The 21,288-nt window shown below is 40.0% G+C and overlaps 1 protein-coding gene across 3 annotated transcripts in view; it reads right to left on the bottom strand.

Moving 5' to 3' along the window:
* Positions 1-21,288, bottom strand: part of AP1S3 (adaptor related protein complex 1 subunit sigma 3) — a 59,875-nt gene that overhangs the window by 19,323 nt on the left and 19,264 nt on the right. The window contains exons 2-3 of one of the 3 annotated variants that reach the window (XM_057746899.1): positions 14,581-14,714; positions 10,412-10,578 (exon numbers count right to left, since the gene is read on the bottom strand). The exons of 1 other annotated variant lie outside the window; for it this stretch is intronic. In XM_057746899.1, coding sequence (XP_057602882.1) covers positions 10,412-10,438 — 27 coding nt within the window. In that variant the 5' untranslated portion in view covers positions 10,439-10,578; positions 14,581-14,714. The remainder of the gene's footprint in view (positions 1-10,411; positions 10,579-14,580; positions 14,715-21,288) is intronic. One more of the 3 variants, XM_057746898.1, reaches the window with a different exon arrangement.

The following is a 21,288-nucleotide window of genomic DNA, read 5'->3' as shown; positions in this document are numbered from 1 at the left end:
GTGCAAGCCTTCCCTTTTCTTCACACCCTCACCAACACTTCTTATCTCTTATCTTTTTGATAATAGCTATTCTAACAGGTATAAGATGATGTCTCATGGTGGCTTTGATTGGCATTTCTCTATGATTATTGATTAAGAGTATCTTTTCATATACCTGTTGGCCATCTGTCTTTGGAGGTGTGTCCTTTGCTCATTTTTTAATTGGGTTATTTCGTTTCTTGATATTGACTTGTTTGAATTCCTTATACATTTTGGGTAATAATCCCTTAACAGATGTATGGTTTGCAAAAATTTTCTTCCATTGCATAACCGTCTCTTTACTTTGTTGTCTCCTTTACTGTGCAGAGGTTTTTTAGTTTGATGCAATCCCATTTGCTTATTTTTGCTTTTGTTGCTTGTGTTTCTAGAGTCATATCCAAAATATCATTGCCCAGACCAATGTCAAGAAGCATTTTCTGTATGTTTTCTTCTAATACTTTTACAGTTTCAGGCCTTACATTTACGTCTTTAATCCATTCTAAGTTGATTTTTGCATGTGAAGTGAGATAAGGCTCCAATTTCATTCTTCTGCATGTGGATGTTAGTTTTCCCAACACCATTTGTTAAAGAGACTGTCCTTTTCCCATTGGGTGTTCTTGGCACCTTTCTCAAATATCAAACTAAGTCTCAAATATAAGCTCTTTATCCCACTTTGTGGGTTACTTGGCTGAGAGCTTTCAAACCAACCAACTCAAGATACAATTTGGCATTACAATAGTGTTTAAAATTTAAATAGAGTGTTGACCACTTTAGGAAGAAACCTGATTGTATTTTCAATTAAGTTTCAAAAATGTGTATTTGAAATGCATGTTCCATTTCAATGAATTTTGAAAGCTTTAAATGAATAGAAGACACTGTGCCATGTAGAAATTTACTGTGGAACCTAGGATCTGTGGAAGATTTATTTTTCAGAAATTGTCAGATTGTCCAAACTATTTTATAAAGATTACGTCTTCTCAATCCACAGTATGATATGATCAGGCTTAGAATCATAATTTATTTTGTTGAGTTTTTGTTTTGTTTTAAAAAAATAAAACTCAATTGAGGTTATTTATATCATGGAGGGAACAATAGATACTAGGAACCAAAATAACTAAAATTTTAAGACATTTTACAAATAAAATATTCCATTCTTTATAGAGGAGATTTGGCTCTGAATGTTACAGCATAAGGCATACATACTTAGTAGGTGAGGATATCTGAGGATCAACAAAAACCAGGCTCTTTCCTCAGAGCGTCTCCTACCCCCTTCCTATAGAAGTTGAGCTCTTCTTAATAAGCTATACTCTGTGTTCAAAAGGAAACATCTGTTATAATGAGGACTTGAAAACCAGAACATAAGTGAGTAGAAAGTAAGTTTAAAAAGCCCTGCTCATCTAGCAGCTTTAAGAAAAATCACCCTCAGTCTGGAATCTTAAGCATCTACTTAGATCACAGCATTTTCTTAAATACCCATTTCACTATCAGCACAGGTATAGATAATTCAATAGTGAAACACAGCTACTGCTTTCTAAGAATCATATTGACAAAGGTATTTTTTGCTTCCAATAAGAGATCATTATAAGTCCCTCCCATCAGGAGGGACTCCTAGACAGCTTCCTCCACGAGAGGGCAGACAGCAGTATCAAGCAGTATCAGCAGTATTTCGTCTTGTGGAACTGAAAACCACAGCCACAGAAAGGCAGAGAAAATGAAAAAGCAGAGGACTTTGTACCAGATGAAGGGACAGGATAAAACCCCAGAAAAACAACTCAATGAGGAGGAGATAGGCACCCTTCCAGAAAAAGAATTCAGAATAAGGATGGTGAAGATGATCCAGGACTTTGAAAAAAGACTGGATGCAAAGATCAAAAAATTTACCAAAGACCTAGAAGAATTAAAGAGCAAACAAACAGAGACATGCAACACAATAACAGAAATGAAAAATAGACCAGAAGGAACCAATAGCAGATTAACTGAGGCAGAAGGGTGAAGAAGTGACCTGGAAGACAGAATGGTGATAATCACTGATGCGGAAAAGAATAAAGAAAAAAGAATGAAAAGAACGGAAGACAGCCTAAGAGACCTCTGGGACAATGTTAAATGCACCAACATTTGCATTATAGGTGCCCCAGAAGGAGAAGAGAGAGAGAAAGGACCCGAGAAACTATTGGAAGAGATTATAGTTGAAAACTTCCCTAACATGGGAAAGGAAATAGCTACCCAAGTCCAGGAAGCGCAGAGAGTCCCAGGCAAGATAAACCCAAGGAGAAACATGCCAAGACATATAGTAGTCAAATTGACAAAAGTTAAAGACAGAGAAAAGTTATTAAAAGCAACAAGGGAAAAATGACAAATAACATACAAGGGAACTCCCATAAGGTTAACAGCTGATGTCTCAGCAGAAACTCTGCAAGCCAGAAGGGAGTGGCACGATATATTTCAAGTGATGAAAGGGAAGAACCTACAACCAAGAATACTCTACCCAGCAAGGATCTCATTCAGATTCGACAGAGAAATCAAAAGCTTTGCAGACAAGCAACAGCTAAGATAATTCAGCACCACCAAACCAGCCCTACAACAAATGCTAAAGGAAATTCTCTAAGTGGGAAACAGAAGAGAAGAGAAGGACCTACAAAAACAACAACAAAACAATTAAGAAAATGGTAACAGAAACATACATATCGATCATTACCTTGAATGTAAATGGACTAAATGCACCAACCAAAAGACAGAGACTGGCTGAATGGATACAAAAACAAGACCCATATATATGCTGTCTACAAGAGACCCACTTCAGACCTAGGGACACATACAGATGGAAAGTGAGGGGATGGAAAAAGATATTCCATGCAAATGGAAATCAAAAGAAAGCTGGAATAGCAATAGTCATATCAGATAAAATAGACTTTAAAATAAAAAATGTTACAAGAGACAAGAAAGGACATTACAGAAAGATCAAGAGATCCATCCAAGAAGAGGAGATAACAATTACAAATATATATGCACCCAATATAGGAGTACCTCAATACATAAGGCAAATGCTAACAACTATGAAAGAGGAAATGCAAGGCAGAAATAGAGACACAGGCGTAGAGAACAAACATATGGACACCAAGTGGGGAAAGCGGGGAGGGTTGGGGGGGATGAATTGGGAGATTGGGATACCAAATTGTACACTCTAAATATATGCTGTTTATTGTCTGTTAACTATATCTTAATAAAAGTTCTTAAAAAAAAAAGAGATCATTATAAAAGTGACACTCTAAAAGTACAAAATTGCATGGGAATAGAATAATAAAACCTCAGGATCTTGAGAACGAGGTTCAGCTTTGGATTATCACCAATGCATAACATTATTCAATCTTATTTCTAGTGAATGGTCAGATCTTTGCTAGAGAAATGAAATGCATACATTTTCTGGGTGTTTACTTTGCATTTCCTGTAAGAAAATGTTCTTCTTCTCATTTAACCTAAATCTCTTCTGTTACAATTGAAACTGATTTTCCCTGATTTTATCCACAGAGCATATTAAAAGACAATGTATCACTATCCTTGAAATAATAACCAACTCTCAAATACTTGAAGACAGGCTTTAAAGTGTACCTGGAGTCTTTTCTGTCCAGAAGAAATTACCCTGGTTTCATGTCTTCTTCTTCTTGGCTCTATTATCAGATTTCAAAACCATCATTGTTACAGTTCCTTCAGGATTACTTCATAGATAAATGTCACTTTTAATTTAAGGAGCTCAGATCAATGCCCAAAGTTCCAGTGAGTGGCTGGAACTATTGCTGAGTTTAATTGTGGATTATTTTCTAGTTCTTCTACTGCAACCTTCTCTCAAGATCAAGTGCCTGCCTTCTTAAACAGATCAACAAGGTACAAAATAAAGAACTCTTTTTCATTCTAACAATGAATTCAAAGAGAAAGTATAGTCAGGAACATAATACACACAAACATAAAGCTATTTAAAAGATAAAAATGTGTTTCAAATTCAAAAGAAGCCATAAATAGGTTCAAGTTTATTCAATAATTGCATTGCATAAGACAGTGTTGAAAGATTTCATCCTCTCAAGTTATGCTCTGAGGGAGAAGTGTAGTTTGTGTTGAGGTGTCTAGTGTCTTACGTCTCCAGAGTTAAGAGTGTAGCATGAGAAAGCTGGCAGAATGAAGTTTAGTGATTCACAGGAGTTCATCACCTCTAGCAATTCATTTTATCCAATTTATCAGTTTAGTCATTCAAGGCATATTTGGCTAATATGTTTCAAGAGGTTATTCAAATACCATTTTTGATTAGCATTAGCTTGAGAGTATAAAAAAAGGCAATTGGGAGGGTTTGGGTTTTTTTTAATGTTTACAAAGAGCCAACTTCAACTCATGCTGATGTCATAAACAAACTTCACCAGACTTCAGAACACCCAGCCATTTTGTTTTAATAATATCGCTGGGAAGAAAGGAATAATGGCGAAGGCTGGCTGGTAATCCTCTTCCAGAAAATGCCAACTCCAGAAACAACCACAAAATCCAATGAAGTGGGATGAGTAAGGTTGACTTCTTACATTTGACCCAAATGCTGCTCCAGCCTTAGGTGAACATCTGATTTTACCGAGATCTCCCCCCAACCCCACCCCACTCAACCTGAGATGATCCCAGAGGAAATAATCATCCTGGCAGCTACATTAATTGTATTTCAGAGACCTTAAAGCACAGATCATTTATTCACTCAACCTATATTTACTGAGTGCCTACTACGTGCACTACGAACCTACAACATAAAACTTGGTTCTTTACCTTGAAGTGCTTTTCATCATGATAAAGAATCCAAAAAAAAAAATTAAGGTAAACATTAAACCATGGGCCTTTAGCTCCTCTACCTCCCAAATTGCCACTAAAATGACAACAGGAGAATTTTTTAAATGCATTAACCCTCAAAGACTAGGAGAATGGCAGGGATGTGATAGCAGCCAATAGATTTCAACAAATCTTTGAAATATGTAGGGAGCCAGAAAAGTGATAACTTAGCAAAATAAGGACTATCATCGTTTAAGAGGTAGATTCCAAAGAGAAACCAGCCAACTCTCCCCAGAACAGTACTTGGGGGTATCATGCTCCCCCCCAAAGTTCTGAAAACAAAGGACACTGGCTCAAGGTCTCGAGTAGTTGGCATGGACCACCTGCAGCACTTCCAGGGGACTGCCCTTAAGTGAAAACACTCACGCACGTGTACACACACAGCGCACACGCACATACGCACACGCCACAGTAAGTTCCCAGTTGATTTATTCAAGGGCAGAGAAACTGACGGGAGGCCAGGCAGCCGGGGCCTCTCTTAGCTCGGCTTCCTCTGGCCTCCCGTCCGGAATGGACAGCAAGCAGCTGCTGCTGATGCTGACCCGACAAGGCACGGTTCACCCAACCTGAGAAGCTCAAGTGTGCACAACGCCATACTCTTCTCTACTTAAGGCTTACATGACCTCTCAGAGCACTTACGCAAGCTACCTATGGCTGTGAGAAGAAATATTTACAGACACTTGCAACCCTCCTGGATCCTAAACGTAATTCAGGGCCTGCGAAGCTATATGTACATCTTCACTGAGAGAGAAATGTGTTCCTGCAGCTCTGCCACCAACTTTGTTGTATAAAAAACCCATCTCTTATCAGGAAACCGAATGATTCCTTCCTGGAGACAGCAAATGGCCGTGAAAAGACCTCTAGGTACTAACAATGGAGAATTCCAGGCCACCTGACGATACCCCCAGGACTGCTGATTAGAATCTTAGCACCGCTTTTTTTTTTTTAATTTGTTTATTGACTGCATTGGGTCTTCGTTGCTGAGCACGCGCTTTCTCTAGTTGCGGTGAACGAGGGCTCCTCTTCATTGTGGTACATGGGCTTCTCATTGCGGTGGCTCATCTTTGCTGTGGAGCATGGGCTCTAGGCGCATGGGCTTCAGCAGTTGTGGTGCTAGGGCTCAACAGTTGTGGCTCACGGGCTCTAGAGCACAGGCTCAGTAGTTGTCGCACACGGGCTTTGTTGTTGCTCCGCGGCATGTGGGATCCTCCCGGACCAGGGATCAAACCCATGTCCCCTGTGTTGGCAGGTGGATTCTTAATCACTGCGCCACCAGGAAGGTCCCCTTAGCACCACTTTTAAATATGAGCGGAGGCCAAGGATTACCAAACATCTGAAAACAATCTCTAATGTCAAAGAAAGAGACCAAACAGAACAAACTGAAAAAAGGTAAGCACTGGATACAAGGAAGAAAGCATGGAGCAGGACAAACTGTTACATACACACACACACACACACACACACACAAACATGAATGTGCTCAGAGAGTTCAAAGAAGATGGAATTCCTATATCAATACAACAAAAACAGGATCCTATGGAGGAAAAAAGAGAGACAAGAAACAACCCTTGCGAATTAAAAAAGTATGATAACCAAATAAAATCAAAGGAATCTGCAAGAGATCAGAACAAACAGAAAAACAGATGGAAAATTAGAGGAAAAGATAAAACTATTAAGGGGTCAAACCCAGAAGGTGCAAAATCCAGAGAGAGAAAACAGAGATAATGGAGAGGAAGAGAATCTCAAAGAAAGAATTCAAAAAATGTCCTAGGTCTAAGAAGATGAAAATTCAGATTAGAAAGGCTCATCATGTGCCCAGCACAATGAACTTTAAAAGTACATTGCGTGAAACTTCAGAACACTTAAACGATAAGGAGAGCAGCCTAAGAGCTTCCAGGAGGACAAAAAGCTCACACTCAATGCATCAGCAGTCAAAAGAGCATTGGGGAATTCCCTGGTGGCCCAGTGGCTAAGACTCCATGCTCCTCATGCAGGGGGCCCAGATTTGACCCCTGGTCAGGGAGCTAGATCCCACATGCATGCCACAACTAAGAGTTCACATGCCACAACTAAGGAGCCCACCTGCCGCAACTAAGACCTGGTGCAACCAAGTAAATAAATAACAATTAAAAAAAAAACAAAAACAAAAGAGCATCCAACTCCTCACCTGCAGCTGTTGGAAGACTAGACGTCTACATCCAACCAAATTATCAATTGAGTGAAAGAGAAGAGACCTTTGAATTTTCACACTTGCAAAGACTAAAAATAAAGAGAGAAAAAGAAATTTGCACCCAGTATATCTTTCTTAGGAAGCCACTGGAAGACGTCTCTCAGCAAAGTGTAGGAAAGAGTTAGATACAGTTACCTAGGGCACAGGGAACGCAAAGCAAAATGGTGCTGAAAGGAAAGGCCAGAGGGACAGCCTCATACCAGACCAAGAAAGCAACCATTCCAAGATGGAAGTAGTGGAGGCTGGAGGAGGGGGAGGGGAAGGGAGAAATAGAATTTATTGATCATTTCTTCTTATAGTTGGAAAAAATATTGATAGCCATCTGGAAGATCTGCTAGTGTACTGGAGGAAAATCCAGTGACAGATACACAGAAAACTGGGCTAGTGGAAAAAATATTTATAAACTCCAGAAAAAGAAATGATACAAGCAAGAAATCATCATCTTAAAACTACTTTGGGAGAAAGAGAAGTGAGGAAGTACACTCATGTTTGCAGAAGAGAAGGAAATGCCCAATTACCATAACAGAAAGTCAGGAGATAAAGAATTATGAGTAGAAAACTGCCCGCATAAGCATATTATTTAGAAATACAGATGTAAATACCCAAAGAAAAGCCTGCAATTATTGAAATAATTGCCTCTAGGAGAAGAACATGGTAAAGGAAAAGAGTTGCTGTGTTTCATTATAAATGATATGTCTATTTGATTTTTTGTTTGACAGGCAAGAAGTAGATTTATTAATACAGGACACCTGTAGAGATGCAAGCAGGCAGGCGAGGAGGCTCTGCTGAGTCTATTTGATTTTTTAAACTAGGTACATATATTACTTATATTTTTTAAAGTTTTAAGGAATTCAAAATAAATAAGGGATGGTGGAGTGTCTATATTTGTGAAATTAAAAACATATTCTGAGATATTGTCCCTTCTCCCTCCCACTATTAAACTCTAAAATTTAGAGGGAAAACTCCTTAAATACATTAACTATTCTAAACTCTCAGTTATGAGCTCTCATTTGATTTTATCTGATGCACTTTTATTTTTAAACCTGTACCAGTTCATGAATAAGAGTGCCATTAGTTTACTAGCTTCCAGGTGGAATAATACATTTTATGTCCCGATTTCACTTCAAGCACATAACTTTTGACCAGAATTCTACCGCTCCTAACACAATTTTTAAAAAGAGAGGATTGAGGTTTTGCAGATACTGTACCTATCCTTCACATACTAACGATTCACTATACAGCCCCCTTAGCTTTCACCTGTGCAGCAAAGAAGTTCACCTCAGAAGCTTCTTTCCATACCGTGGGTTTCTCAATTCTCTTATCATTTTGCACGTTTCTTCCTGAATCATGTCAAACTCCGCATTTTGCTCATGACAGGGACTCATGGAACTGTTGAATTTTGAGAAATGGCAACTAGCCCTGCATTAATATTCAGAGTAGAGAACTGGGTTTTCTATAAGTGTTAGAGAACACTGTGGTTTGGGTTTTATGGGCATCATACACTTGTAACTGGGATTACTTTTCTCCAGATGCAACAAACTCAACTCCTACGTGTTGTATTTGCAGATTTTCTGGCAGCTTATCCCAACCTGCTTAACAGTTCTCTGGCTAGAAGAGCTTAATAGCATTTACAAACCGAGCACTCCAGCTGCCTAGTCTCTCTGCTGGATGTTTCACAGGACTGGTCTGGTCACTCATGCCTTCGGGGCCCCACAGTGTGTATTTGCACGTAGGAGTGATCCCTTTAACAATTAGCCTGATTTCCTTCCTCTAAACCTGCTCTGAAAGTGACAAGACCAACCCTCCAGGGCTGCTGCCTCTCATGCATCTCCCTTTGGTCTGAACCCCTAACAGAGGGGCTTCCAGGAAGTAGAAAGAAGGGATAGCCACTGCTTCTTCACCAGCCTCATATGTTCACCTGCTCATTGGGCTCCAGTTCCCTCTTCCACAAGCCAAGTTGCCTTCTCTCTAAAAAGGTAATTGGCTTAAGCTTCCAGTGATCTACCTTTACTACAGGTGTTACCAGCATGCCCCAGGTGGAAATAAGATTTGTCAGACCAAAGTTGCCCAGAAGTCATTTACTTGTGTTCTGAGGACAAAGGTTCATTGACAATTGGCCAGTCCTCTAACTTAGTGACCCTCTGAAACAAACTAGTTGCATGCTGGAAATGTTTTTTTTGTTTTGTCTTTTTTGCTGCACCACACACAGTTTGCAGGATCTTAGTTCCCTGACCAGAGATCGAACCTAGGCCCCTGGCAGTGAGAGCGCCGAATCCTAACCACTGCACCGCCAGGGAATTCCCTGGAAATTGAAATTTTACTTTTTTCAAACTCATTACACATCATCCAGTCAAAATGGTGTACCTCAACCACTCTTTCAGCGTTGATCCAGGACATGATGTGCATTTACCAGTAGGCCCACCCAAACTGGATCCAGGACATGCAGGGCATTTATCACTAGGCCAGGCCACAGCCTTGGCCAGGGCTGGCTGGCAGTAGAGCAGGTTGGCTGGTAAGTGGGAAGACTCTGGTGACAGGTGGCTTGAGAGTTTCCATTTGAATCCTGGTTCTGTCACTTGTGAGCCAAGTGGACTTGTAAACGTCACCTGATCTCTCTGGTCCTCAGTCTCCTCATCGATGAAGCAGGGATGACAGCAGTAATGTTAGACGGATGCAATGATATCATGCATGTCTACCTTTCAGTGCGGAGCTTAGCACAGAGTAAGCTCTCCATAAGTACTCGCTATGCCTAATGAATCATCAGGAGTCAGCCCTGCCCATCTACAGCCCCACTTATCTTCACTAAGGCCAGCAGAAAGTCCCCTGCTCCCGCCTCTGGCATTATTCCACGCTGACTCCATCACTTTTCCACGAGTTGGTTCCCACGTTCCGGTGGAAAGGGTCTGCGACAGCCATTTCATAGGTACCCAGAAAGGCATCCTGCTGTTCCTCTGGATAATAATAAACCATCCAATTTCTAGCTGATGTGCTACCTGGCCTTCTCAGGCACTCTGCCTCATCAGCTGCCTTCTCAATGCTGAAATGATGAGTTTACTCCAGAGACAACCCGAACATGCAGGTGGTCCTTCAGGGCTCCTTTCTTTTTTTTTTTTTTGACTGCTGATCAGTGATATTCTGATCATGTATTTATTAATCCTCTCCAAGTTCCCTGAAAGGTGTTCACCTGGGGGTTCCTCATTTTTTCACTTGTGTGTGTGTGTGTGTGTGTGTGTGTGTGTGTGTGTGTGTGTGTGTGTGGCTCTAGTTTCTTTTTCTATAATTGAGCAACAGCAGGTTTTCAGGTTTTTTCACCTTCCCTCCTGACTCTTTGAACCGCATCACCCGTCTGTGGTGGGTCACACGCACTCCTTCCCCACCAGTTTCTCTTTCACGGGGGCAGCATGGCTCAGTGGGAATTCCAGGGCAGGTGTGACACTGAATCAGCGGTCAGCTCCCCTCTCTGGGCCTCATCTTTTCGTCTAAGAAACAGGAGAGCAGGGTTACGTATTCAAATACCTTTCACGGGCTAGGCAGAGGCAGGCAACATTTTCAATGAGGGTGAAGTTTCAGCATAATTCAATAGGGGGTGGAACACACAAAGTCAAACTATAAATCACGAGTTGCAACTGAAGGGACAGCCTCAACTCAGCCATGGTAAGGTGTTGCCAAGAAAAACATTCAGCCAGTATTGCCAGGCCTTCAGATTTTTTTCTTTTTTTTCCAAAAGAAGCCTGAAACCTGAATGATAATGTGAAATACTGGGATTGTTTTAATATTGGCAATTAACAGGAATAAGGATAGCAAAACCCTGTGCAAGCCAAACAAAGCACATTGTGAGTGGCTGTGGTCTGTGAGCTGCATTAGGTTGCAGGCCTCATTTGAAACTGCTGAATTAGGGACCGCTGAGGCCCCTTATTTCACAAATGCCTTTCTACAGCTTAACTGCACACAACAGATTTCCCCTTTTTTGTGGTTTCTGAATCTACCTCTTTGAGGAAGTGGCCCACAGACCTGAGAACCTTGCTTCGACCTCTCAGCCTAATATCACTGTCGAAACCATTCTGAGATCAGTGTCTCCTATTAACTCTTATCTATCAATTTTTTTTTTGGTTTCTTTTCCTCTAGATTTCCAGCTCAGGTTTCTGTTTCCACAATACAGAAGAGAAAATGTATGTGGAGAAGTAAAATCTACACAATCTCAGCATCTCATCTTTGACTTATTACGTCAACCTTCTTCCCGAGATAAAATGAAAAAGCTGCCACATCGGCCAGGGTGTTTCAAATCCTTTCCCAATCCTTGCACACCATCTGGTGGCAGAACTATCTATTTATAACAAGTGAAATGCTCAGTGAAGAAGGAAAATTAGGTGAATTGGGTCAGAAGGAAAGAGTTAGGAAGAGTCCAGTAAGAGGGGCAGTAAGAAGGGAAAAAAAGGGAAATTAGATGGAAACAAAAGTCATGAGTAATCCACAAATTAAAAAGTTAACTGCTGAGAATTAGCCAGTGGCCATTTATGTAAAGCTTTAAAGATGCTTCTAAAGTTGCCTGTTATCCATCCACCTGTATTGCACGGTCATGTTTACTGGAGGAAAGGAAGGAAGGAAGGAAAGAAGGATGGAGAGATGGACAGTTATACAAGAAGGACAGGGTAAGCCTGTTAGGGGTTGAATCTGCCTCACTCAAAGATTCATATGTTGACATCCTTCCTAACTCAAGTACCTCAGAATGTGACCATGGTCACTGCAGATGTAATAAGTTAAGATGAGATCATATTACAGTAGGGTGGGCCCCTAATTCAATATGATAGGTGTTATTATAAAAAAGGGAAATTTGGACAAGACATGCACACAGAAAGAACACCATGTGAAGATAAAGGCAGACTGAGGTGATACAGCAGAAGTCAAGGAACACCAAAGACTAGCAGCAAAGCACCAGAAGCTCAGAGAAACATGCAGAGACTGTCTCTCAGAATCCCCAGAAGGAATCAGCCCAGCTGAAATCTCGATTTTGGACTTCCAGCCTCCAAAACTGTGAAGCTATCCATTGCTATTGTTTAAGCCACTCAGTGTGTGGTACTTTGTTACAACAGCCCTAATACACAGCTTGTCTCTGGCTTTTCATTGTATGTCTTTTTTTTTAACTCTCAAAGTCACCACCATTGTTTTCTATGTCATTACAATTCAATATCACAAAACCAAATCATCTACATTCCAGAGATAAAGTCAGCAGATTCCATTCAACTTAGCAAATATTTATTCAGTGTCTACCCCAGGGAGGTATTTAAAATGAAATAGCCACTCATCCCTGAACTCACAAAATGCTGATAACATTAGAAAAGGCAGCAGAGCTGATTCGGTGCACATCGCATCTTAAGACAGAGAGCTGGTGACTGGACCCTCGGGTGAGTAGTTAGCAAGTGGCAGAGTTAAGATGATCTCCTGGCTCCCAGCCCAAGGCTCTTTGCACTTGGCACCTTAAACCACTTTTTTCCGACAAAGCTAAAACTACTACTTTTTTCCCATTTATGCAAATAATTACAATAGGCAAGTCTTATGCTAATGCCAGAGACCTACTTATAATGACTGACATTTGTTGAACATGTGCCAACACTATGCTAAGCACATTACGTGCAGAACCTTATTTAAACCCTCATTAAAACTGTAAGATGTAGATACTATTATTCACCTCATTTGATTGATAAGGAAACTGGGCCCCAACAAAGTTAAGCACCTTGCTCTGCGTTAATCAGCAAAAAGTTTCCAGAGCTGGGCTTTGATTCTGGAGCCCACTTTTTAACTTGTGCTGCAACATTACCTCATGGGAGACAGCAAAGATACAGACCCTGGCACCAATGAAGCTGGTTCACCCACTTTTAAAGTCAATATGATACTGACCATTTTTATAACTAGAAGGTAGCCCTTGAAGCTCTCCCTGCACTATCCAATACCAAGAGCTTCTGTAACAATTTTAAAAACGAACAAGAACGGCCAAAAAGCTTGTACTTAGAGCAATTAAAATAAGAGAAATAAATATTCAACTGACGATAATGACATTAGCACTGAGTCACTACTATGCAACATATCACAGCAGTGACATCAAGATGGGTGGAGAAAGTATTCAGTGAGGTTCATTGGACTGGAAACTTTTTGCTAGCAGAAAAAGATCATCTAAAGCCATCTTTGCAGTTTAGCTACATCAAACATGGGCCCATATCATTTCTCATATAAATGGGAGCAATGAAGAATTTGAACTTGGAAAACATGTGCTTGGACTATCAAGGGTCTATAGCATTATTGAGAGGGGAGATCATTACTTCTTTTGAGGTGATAACTAAAACAGGGCCTGTATTGGTAGGGAAGTCCCTGTTTCAAACAGAAATGGGGTAGAAGGTAGGGAGGAGGATGGCAAGGGAGGAGGATGGCAAGAAAGGAGAGGAAGAAGGTACAACTGCTGCCTGCTGGGCTTGCTTTCTTATTGAAAAAGAATTTTACCTTTCTTTCTCTCCTTCTTTCATGTATTCATTCAGCTAGTATCTACTGAATATCTGCTATGTGCCAGGCACTGTGCAAAGAGATGAGGATACCACCAAGAACAGGACAGAAAAGTGCCTACGCTTATGGAGCACACCTTCTAACAGAGGGAGATGGACAATTACAGTATGAATTCTGTCCTAGCCTGATGTGTTAAAGCACAAGTAGCACAAAGAGTGATGGGAAAATAAAATAACCTTGTCTGATGGTCAGGGAACCCTTCAGGAAGTGACTTTCAAGATAGGATCTGAAAGATGAAGAAGATTAGCCAGATGGAAACAGAGAAAGCAAAGGGTTGGGCTAAGTAACAGTGATCAGGCAGAGGGATCTGTGGACAAGAAAGCCACAGGAAGGAAAGGCTATGGTGTGTTCTGCAAACTGAGAATAGCATATATAGCTGGTTGACTAGAGAGGAAGAGTGGGGAGAGGTGGTACAGGAGAGATGGCAGAAGCAAATAGAAGGAGGGTCTTGTACGCCAGGGTAAGGAGCTTGGACTTGAGTCTAAGGGAAATGGGAGTAAGAAGCCCAAGAGTGGAGAAACACATGCAAGAGATGACAACAGTGGCCTCCATCACTGAGTGAGGATGGAGAGAAGCTGAGGAGCTGAAGCTATTTAAGTGGAAGAACCAATGGGACTTGGTTAGCTATTGGTATGAGAGGGAGAGAAGAGAAGGGTAAAGGATAATCCCAAGAGTGGTGGCAAATTTTCTGACCAGGGAATCCAGGAGGAGTAGGAGACAGATCACCAAAGAGGAGGGGGTCGTCATGACGGTGGCAATAGGCTTGGAGACTCTACCTGGTCATGCTTCAAGATCCTCTGCAATGTAGAAACTGTTCTCCAACAGAGGCTTAGAATACAGTTAAGCTAGAAGAACCTTTCTAAATCATTGGCTCTAATCCCATGCTTTTAAATAAAGAAACTGAGGCACAGAGATGGGATGTGACTCACCAAGACCACAAAGGAAGTGAGTAAAATCAGACGTAGTATCCAGCCCATGTCCACCACGCTACAGTGCTTCTCATGAAACACGAGTCAGACTTTTTATCCCTTCCCATCACCTCCCTAGAGCCAATCTGTACAACCTGGAGAGAAAGACAGCATTAGTTATATCCTGTGTTGCTTATCTATTTTTTTTTTTTAATTTTGGATTCACTAAAGAAGAACATTTCAGAATGTCTCAGAAAAAAAAAATAATACTATGTCGATTGGGAGTGTCTCAGTATTTCACAACAAAGAACCACTTTCCAATAATAAACCATGTAAACAGCAATGCTTATATGGAGGGTCCCAATTAATGTTATTTTAACATGTAAAAACATTAATAGTGATTTTTGCTAGATTGTTCTAACCATTTCAAAGTTTTTCAAAATAAGGACAAACAAAAGTATTTTTTTATAAAATACAATGTAAAAATTACTAATGGTCTTTTGCCTTTTTGATTCCCAGTAATTAATCCTGTTTTTAAAAAAAAATTTCCAAAATTATAAATTACATTTTTAGGCAACATGTAAACTATGTTAAAGGGTAGTAACTCCTACACAATTTTAACCAAAAAACCACACAAATCCCAAATGCAGCAAAGGCAAGCCGTTTTCCTCTGTTGAACCTCAGTGTCAAGTAAATTGAGTTTCATCAATGCTTTCAGTAAGGAGTATTTTTTCTGAAGTTTTTAGTCCTCTCCATCATCCACAGTTCTCAAAAGAAATGCCCTTCTGCAATATGCATAATTCAGAAATATTTTTGAACAATTAAGCATTTTTTATAGATGAAGCTATAATAAATAAGCATCTATATCCTTTGGCTATAGAAGCCAGTATACACTAGAACCAAAGTAAGATGGTTTTCCAGTTATGGCAATCTACTTAACTGTGTTAAAGTCTGAACACTTCCAACAATCAAAATTTCTGTATTAGTTGATAGTTCAGGTCAACCTTTTTCTAGGACTACTTGAACCCTTGATTAGGGTAACTTTAAACTGCAATGATGTTATCAAATGCAAATAAACACATCTATCAGCAGTCAAGTTTTTTCTTCTTGTAATTCACTGGTACTCAGTGAAGGCAATCCATCCCAACTCCAAGATCTTCTATCCTCAAACAGGTCATAAATTCATTTCTCAGTCTTCCTCTTTCAGAAAGTTAAAGCTTTATTCAAAGTTGAACGCAACCAGTTAATTTTTTAAATTTATATACAAGATGATCAAGAAGTGCCAAAATGGCATGAAAAATTGGAGACTGTTAGTATGGTTTCTAATGCCCCAATTTCACGGTGCAAGTCTTGTGTCATTAAATGTTACTGCTCAGAATTCCATAGGTAAGTGCTTTCACGTCATGCAACAATTAATTAGTTTTATCCTAATAGCATGGCACCTAGCATGAGGGTAAAAGTGACAGGTCAGACTCAAAGAAAATTGTTCTTCAAAGTCCCAGGATGGCAGGTTACTGATTATTTGCTGTGAAAATCAAGTCTCCAAAAAATACTTAATAATGAGTACAATTTTCTTGACCTTTGAAAGGTGGAATGGACAGCACAAATGTGGAGTGTAAGGATGTCTATTCAGACTTAAGTAGGATGTTGAATTTTGACCCAACCTACCCTGCATCTTCCCTTTTCCACAGGCTGAATAATGGACCTTCAACAAAACACAATGTGTGCTGAGAGTCGGGTAAAGCTGGATGTGGAGAATCTCCCAATTGATGCCTAGGTTCACGCTGCTAAATGCAGGTCCCACCCCTGACTCTGGCATGACAGAGCAGCCGGTGGCTGCACACATCCCAAACCCAAATTAGTGGCTGCACATCTACGCTGTCAACAAGGAGGTGGAACCACTAATTATCCCCACAATGCACTTTCAAGTGAGCATGTCTGCTTTGCCAATGCCATCATCACCTTTCTTCTGGTTTTCCAGGTCACTGATTCCAAACTAGGGGGAGGTTGGCAAAGACTGGAATCTTCTGGGTCACATGAAAGGAAGGGGAGTTTCTAAAAAAGGATATTAATGGTAAAATTTGCAAATTGTGTTTGTATGTCCATTTTGAATACATTAGGTAGAGTCTTAATTTTGCAGCAGCACTGTGCGGAATGGGCACTTTGTTTCTAGTTAGTTGAAAACCACCTTAAACTAACAGCTGAAATTATACAGGCTTTAAAGTCATGCGTGTACAAGAATAAGCCAAGTTAAATGAACCTGAAGAAACATTCCTAGAGAAACAAGTGCAGAAAGAACTTGCCTCTGAATGGCCAGCAAAGAAAAGGCCGACGCTTAACAGAAGCCTTTACATCCATCAGTGGGCATAGAAGGTAGGCAATAGTGACCGTTACAGCTGTAACGTATGTCTATGGACAATTTTCCAAAATACTTCTGAAGACTGTACCTTTATATTTACAATATATGGAGCTACATCTCTTGTGTCAAGACACAATTATTTATTCTCAGAGTTTATTCTACTTGGTAAGTGAGCCATCGGATACTTTAGATGTGTATTCAATAACACTTCAAGTTATTTTAATGAATATATGCCAATACCTCATTCTCATTCAGAGCCACATCTAACTTCTTATACTTCTTTTTTTTTTAATTAATTAATTAATTAATTTTATTGGCTGTGTTGGGTCTTTTTTGCTGTGCGCGGGCTTTCTTTTTTTTTAGTTGTGGTGAGTGGGGGCTCCTCTTCGTTGTGGTGCGCAGGCTCCTCATTGCCCTGGCTTCTCTTGTCGTGGAGTACGGACTCTAGGCGCGTGGGCTTCCGTAGTTGCAGCACATGGGCTCAGTAGTTGTGGCTCACGGGCTCTAAAGCGCAGGCTCAATACTTGTGGCGCATGGGCTTAGTTGCTCCGCGGCATGTGGGATCTTCCTGGAGCAGGGATCGAACCCGTGTCCCCTGCATTGGCAGGCAGATTCTCAATCACTGCGCCACCTAGGAAGTCCACTTCTTATACTTCTAAAATAAACATATTTTGGTTTCTCACAGGCTGTTCCTTGACCTAGTTTGCTTTGTAGCCTCAGAGTGTTTGTTTCCTTTTTGCTTTGTTTTACCCAAGTAGTATACATAATTTAGTTATAATTTTTTTCAGATCTTTTGCAAATGATGGTGAATCTGAGGTTAAACTTGCATACTTTGTGTGCCTTCACTAGTTTGAGTATACCAGAAACCTCTATTTGTAAACTGATTAATTAAGTACAGAATCAAATATCCCAATGGTGATATACTAAGTAAAGGTTTTACCTAATGAGAGACAGAGAAAGAATGTCAAACTTTTAACTTCTAGAAAAACAAAAATACAGACAGACTTGAGTACAACCACTAGAAAAACTGCATAGCTCTCTAGTAGGTATGCTTGCCAAGTTAAAAAGAAACCAGACAGGTTCCAAATGAGTGGATGCTTTCACTATTGAAAGAGCCAAACCCAAATAACCCCTCCTGGTAATCACGTAAGTAAATGCAAAATGCACGTCTTGTGAAGTTCACGGTCATATTTCAGTTTTTGGTATAAACAAAGAATTATTTTTACATCATTTTAGCTATGTATATTATTTTCATATCATTTAACTAATTATTTTTATATCATTTTATATCCTTTAGCTGTATTTTATATCATTGCTGCTGCATATCACTTTATATCATTTTAGATTGTCCCTTTTACTTTTCTTACTTTTGGAAGTTAACTTTATACTATCAGTATTTAGAATATATGTAAATGCTTATATATATAACATATATATATTGAGATATCGTTCATGTTTATTTTTTATAATATTTGAAGAAAAAAGTAATAGTATAAATAACATTGCCATGGTTCCCCCAAGGCATCTTTTCAGGTGGTTTTTATTTTCTTCTTTACATTTCTGGGTTTTTTTTTTCCATGTTTTCTATAATAATTATATATGAGTCATAATTTTAAAAAATTTAAGTTATCATTCCTAGGGAAATAGAGAACACAGTAACTACTCTAACTCAGGAAAGGAAGAACTGGGCTTTCTGGAATGCTGGATGGTTAGAGGCAGAGCTATGACTCAGGGACACCAGAGCAAGGACTCTGCCACACACCCCCAGCCCATGCCCCAACACACTCCACCCAAGGAAATATGCCTTTGCTGATGTTTGGCTTAGGTCAAGAAAGAGACTAGTAAGTGTAAGCATTTCCTTAATCAGAAGTGAAAACATAGGTAACATAAATTCTTTCCAATGGCAAAGTAAGGCCTGAGAACACACGAAGGTGACATAGGTAGAACGAAGCTTCAAGGTTTCAGAGAAGCCCATCGTGTCGCCATGTCATCACTGGCAGCTGCTGGCCAACATCATCCCTGAGCACCAGGGAAGCCAGGCTGAGGAGCGCTGCCTCTGCTCCGCCCTGCGTAGTCCCATCTTTTTGGATGAGTTTTAAATTTATTTATTTATTTATTTATTTCATTGGCTGTGTTGGGTCTTCTTTGCTGTGTGCAGGCTTTCTTTTAGTTGCGGTGAGTGGGGGCTACTCTTCGTTGTGGTGCGCAGGCTCCTCATTGCCCTGGCTTCTCTTGTTACAGAGCACGGGCTCTAGGTGCATGGGCTTCCGTAGTTGCAGCACATGGGCTCAATAGTTGTGGCTCACGGGCTCTAAAGCACAGGCTCAATAGTTGTGGCACATGGGCTTAGTTGCTCCGCGGCATGTGGGATCTTCCTGGAGCAGGGATCGAACCCGTGTCCCCTGCATGGGCAGGCAGATTCTTAACCACTGAGCCACCTAGGAAGCCCTGGATGAGTTTTAAATTCTAGGCTAATTAATGGGCATTTAATGCTACATGGAAGGTGAGATTTTTTTTTTTTAATCATTCCATAGGCTACTGGAAACATTATAGAAGGAAGGACTCTTTCCAATCACTTTTCATTTGAAAGTTATATGATGTATAAGTTCTAATTTTAGATGGTATCTTTGCATTAATGCAGACCAAAATAGGCCCCTAAAGTTTGATTCTTTGATGGCAAATCAACTAGAATACACTAGACTAGTGAACTAGAAAACACTGCAAATAAATTTCCTTGGAAATAGTCAACATTTTCTTTTCAATAAATTGTGACAGGCTGGTGAAGCTTTAGGAGAGCTCATTAGGAAGAGCATAACAATTATTTCCACCATTGCTCCCTTACCATCTGTTCTTAATTCAGCAGCCAGATTGATTATAGGTCAGAGCAGGTCATTCTCCTCCTCAAAACCGTCTCTTCAAGCAAAAGCCAAGTCCTTACCATGACCTACACAAGGCCTTACTCAAGATGCCCCTCTCTGCCTCTGAAGTCATCATCTACTCTTGCCCTTTACTCAATGCTTCCCCCAGATATCTGCTGGGGTCACTCCATCACCTGCATCAAGTCTATTAAAAAATCTGCTTCTTAGTGAGGCCTACCCTGAACACCCCTAGTGCAAAATGTAAAATGTAAAATGCACCACCAGGGACTTCATCAGTGGTCCAGTGGTAAAGAATCCGCCTTCCAATGCAGGGGACACAGGTTTGATCCCTGCTTGGGGAACCAAGATCCCACATGGTGTGGGGTAACTAAGCCCATGCCGCACAACTACTGAGCCTGCATGCTGCAAACTACAGAGCCCACACACTTTGGAGCCTGTGCACCACAACCAGAGAGAGGAAACCCACATGCTGTAACCAGGGAGAAGAACCTGTACCACAACAAAGAGCTGTAACAAAAGATACAGCATGCCTCAAGTATGATCCGGTGTAGCCAAAAATTAAAAAAATAATAATAATAAATAAAATAAATATTTAAAAGAAAAGTATCTGAAGATGAGTAGATATATGTAAATATATAACTAGAAGAGATTTTAAAAATAAAATAAAATGCACCACCATCACTACCCTACCTCCACACTCCTAGTATTAAACCCCGCTCCATTATTTTTCACAGTATTTATGACCTACTCTTTTACTTATTTATTATGTTGTTGCTGTTTTCTACAATGTAAGCTCCAGAGCCAATGATTTTGCCTTTTGTTCACTGATGTTTGCTAAACTTCCAGAACAGTGCCCAGCACACAGTAGGTCCTCAAAAAATACCTTCTGAATGAATGGATAAAGTTCTGTGGCCTATCAACTCTTGTGTGAAGATGATAAAGCAATGATTTTACTTAATAGTAGTTTCATAATACAAAAAAGAAAACATAATGTGTAAGATGTAATTACTTAATTAACTTACAATAGAACTGTGAGAATTTAGAAGATTAATGTTTAGAATACTGATGCATTTTGAATTATGTCTAAATCCATCACTGCCTCACATTTTAATGGTAGATTTTGCCTGTGGGAGAGGAGATAAATTACTTTTTCTGGAAAATGTTGATGACTATCAGCATACAAGTATATTTGGTGTCAATCTCTGATTCTCTGATGGATAATTCTAGGACAACATACTAAAAGCAACATGAAAGCACTATGAATTTTCCTTCCAGTAAGTGTCATTGTAAAAAAAAAAAAAAGAAGAAGATATAATGATCCATCATAGCAAAGTCAAAAGAAACTCCCTTAGCCCATTTATTGGTAAGATTTAACAATCATAAAATAACTGCCATGGGGACTTAATATTTAGCTGAACTCAAAATGAAGAAACGAACATTTACCTTTCCAACTGGCTACCTAATATCTGTTCTTCCAACACATTCAACATT

The sequence above is a fragment of the Hippopotamus amphibius genome, chromosome 8, assembly GCF_030028045.1.
Source record: "Hippopotamus amphibius kiboko isolate mHipAmp2 chromosome 8, mHipAmp2.hap2, whole genome shotgun sequence".
NCBI classification, from domain to species: Eukaryota; Metazoa; Chordata; class Mammalia; order Artiodactyla; family Hippopotamidae; genus Hippopotamus; species Hippopotamus amphibius.
The sequence above is the reverse complement of the archived record's forward strand: the minus strand, read 5'-3'. Positions and strand labels throughout refer to the sequence as shown.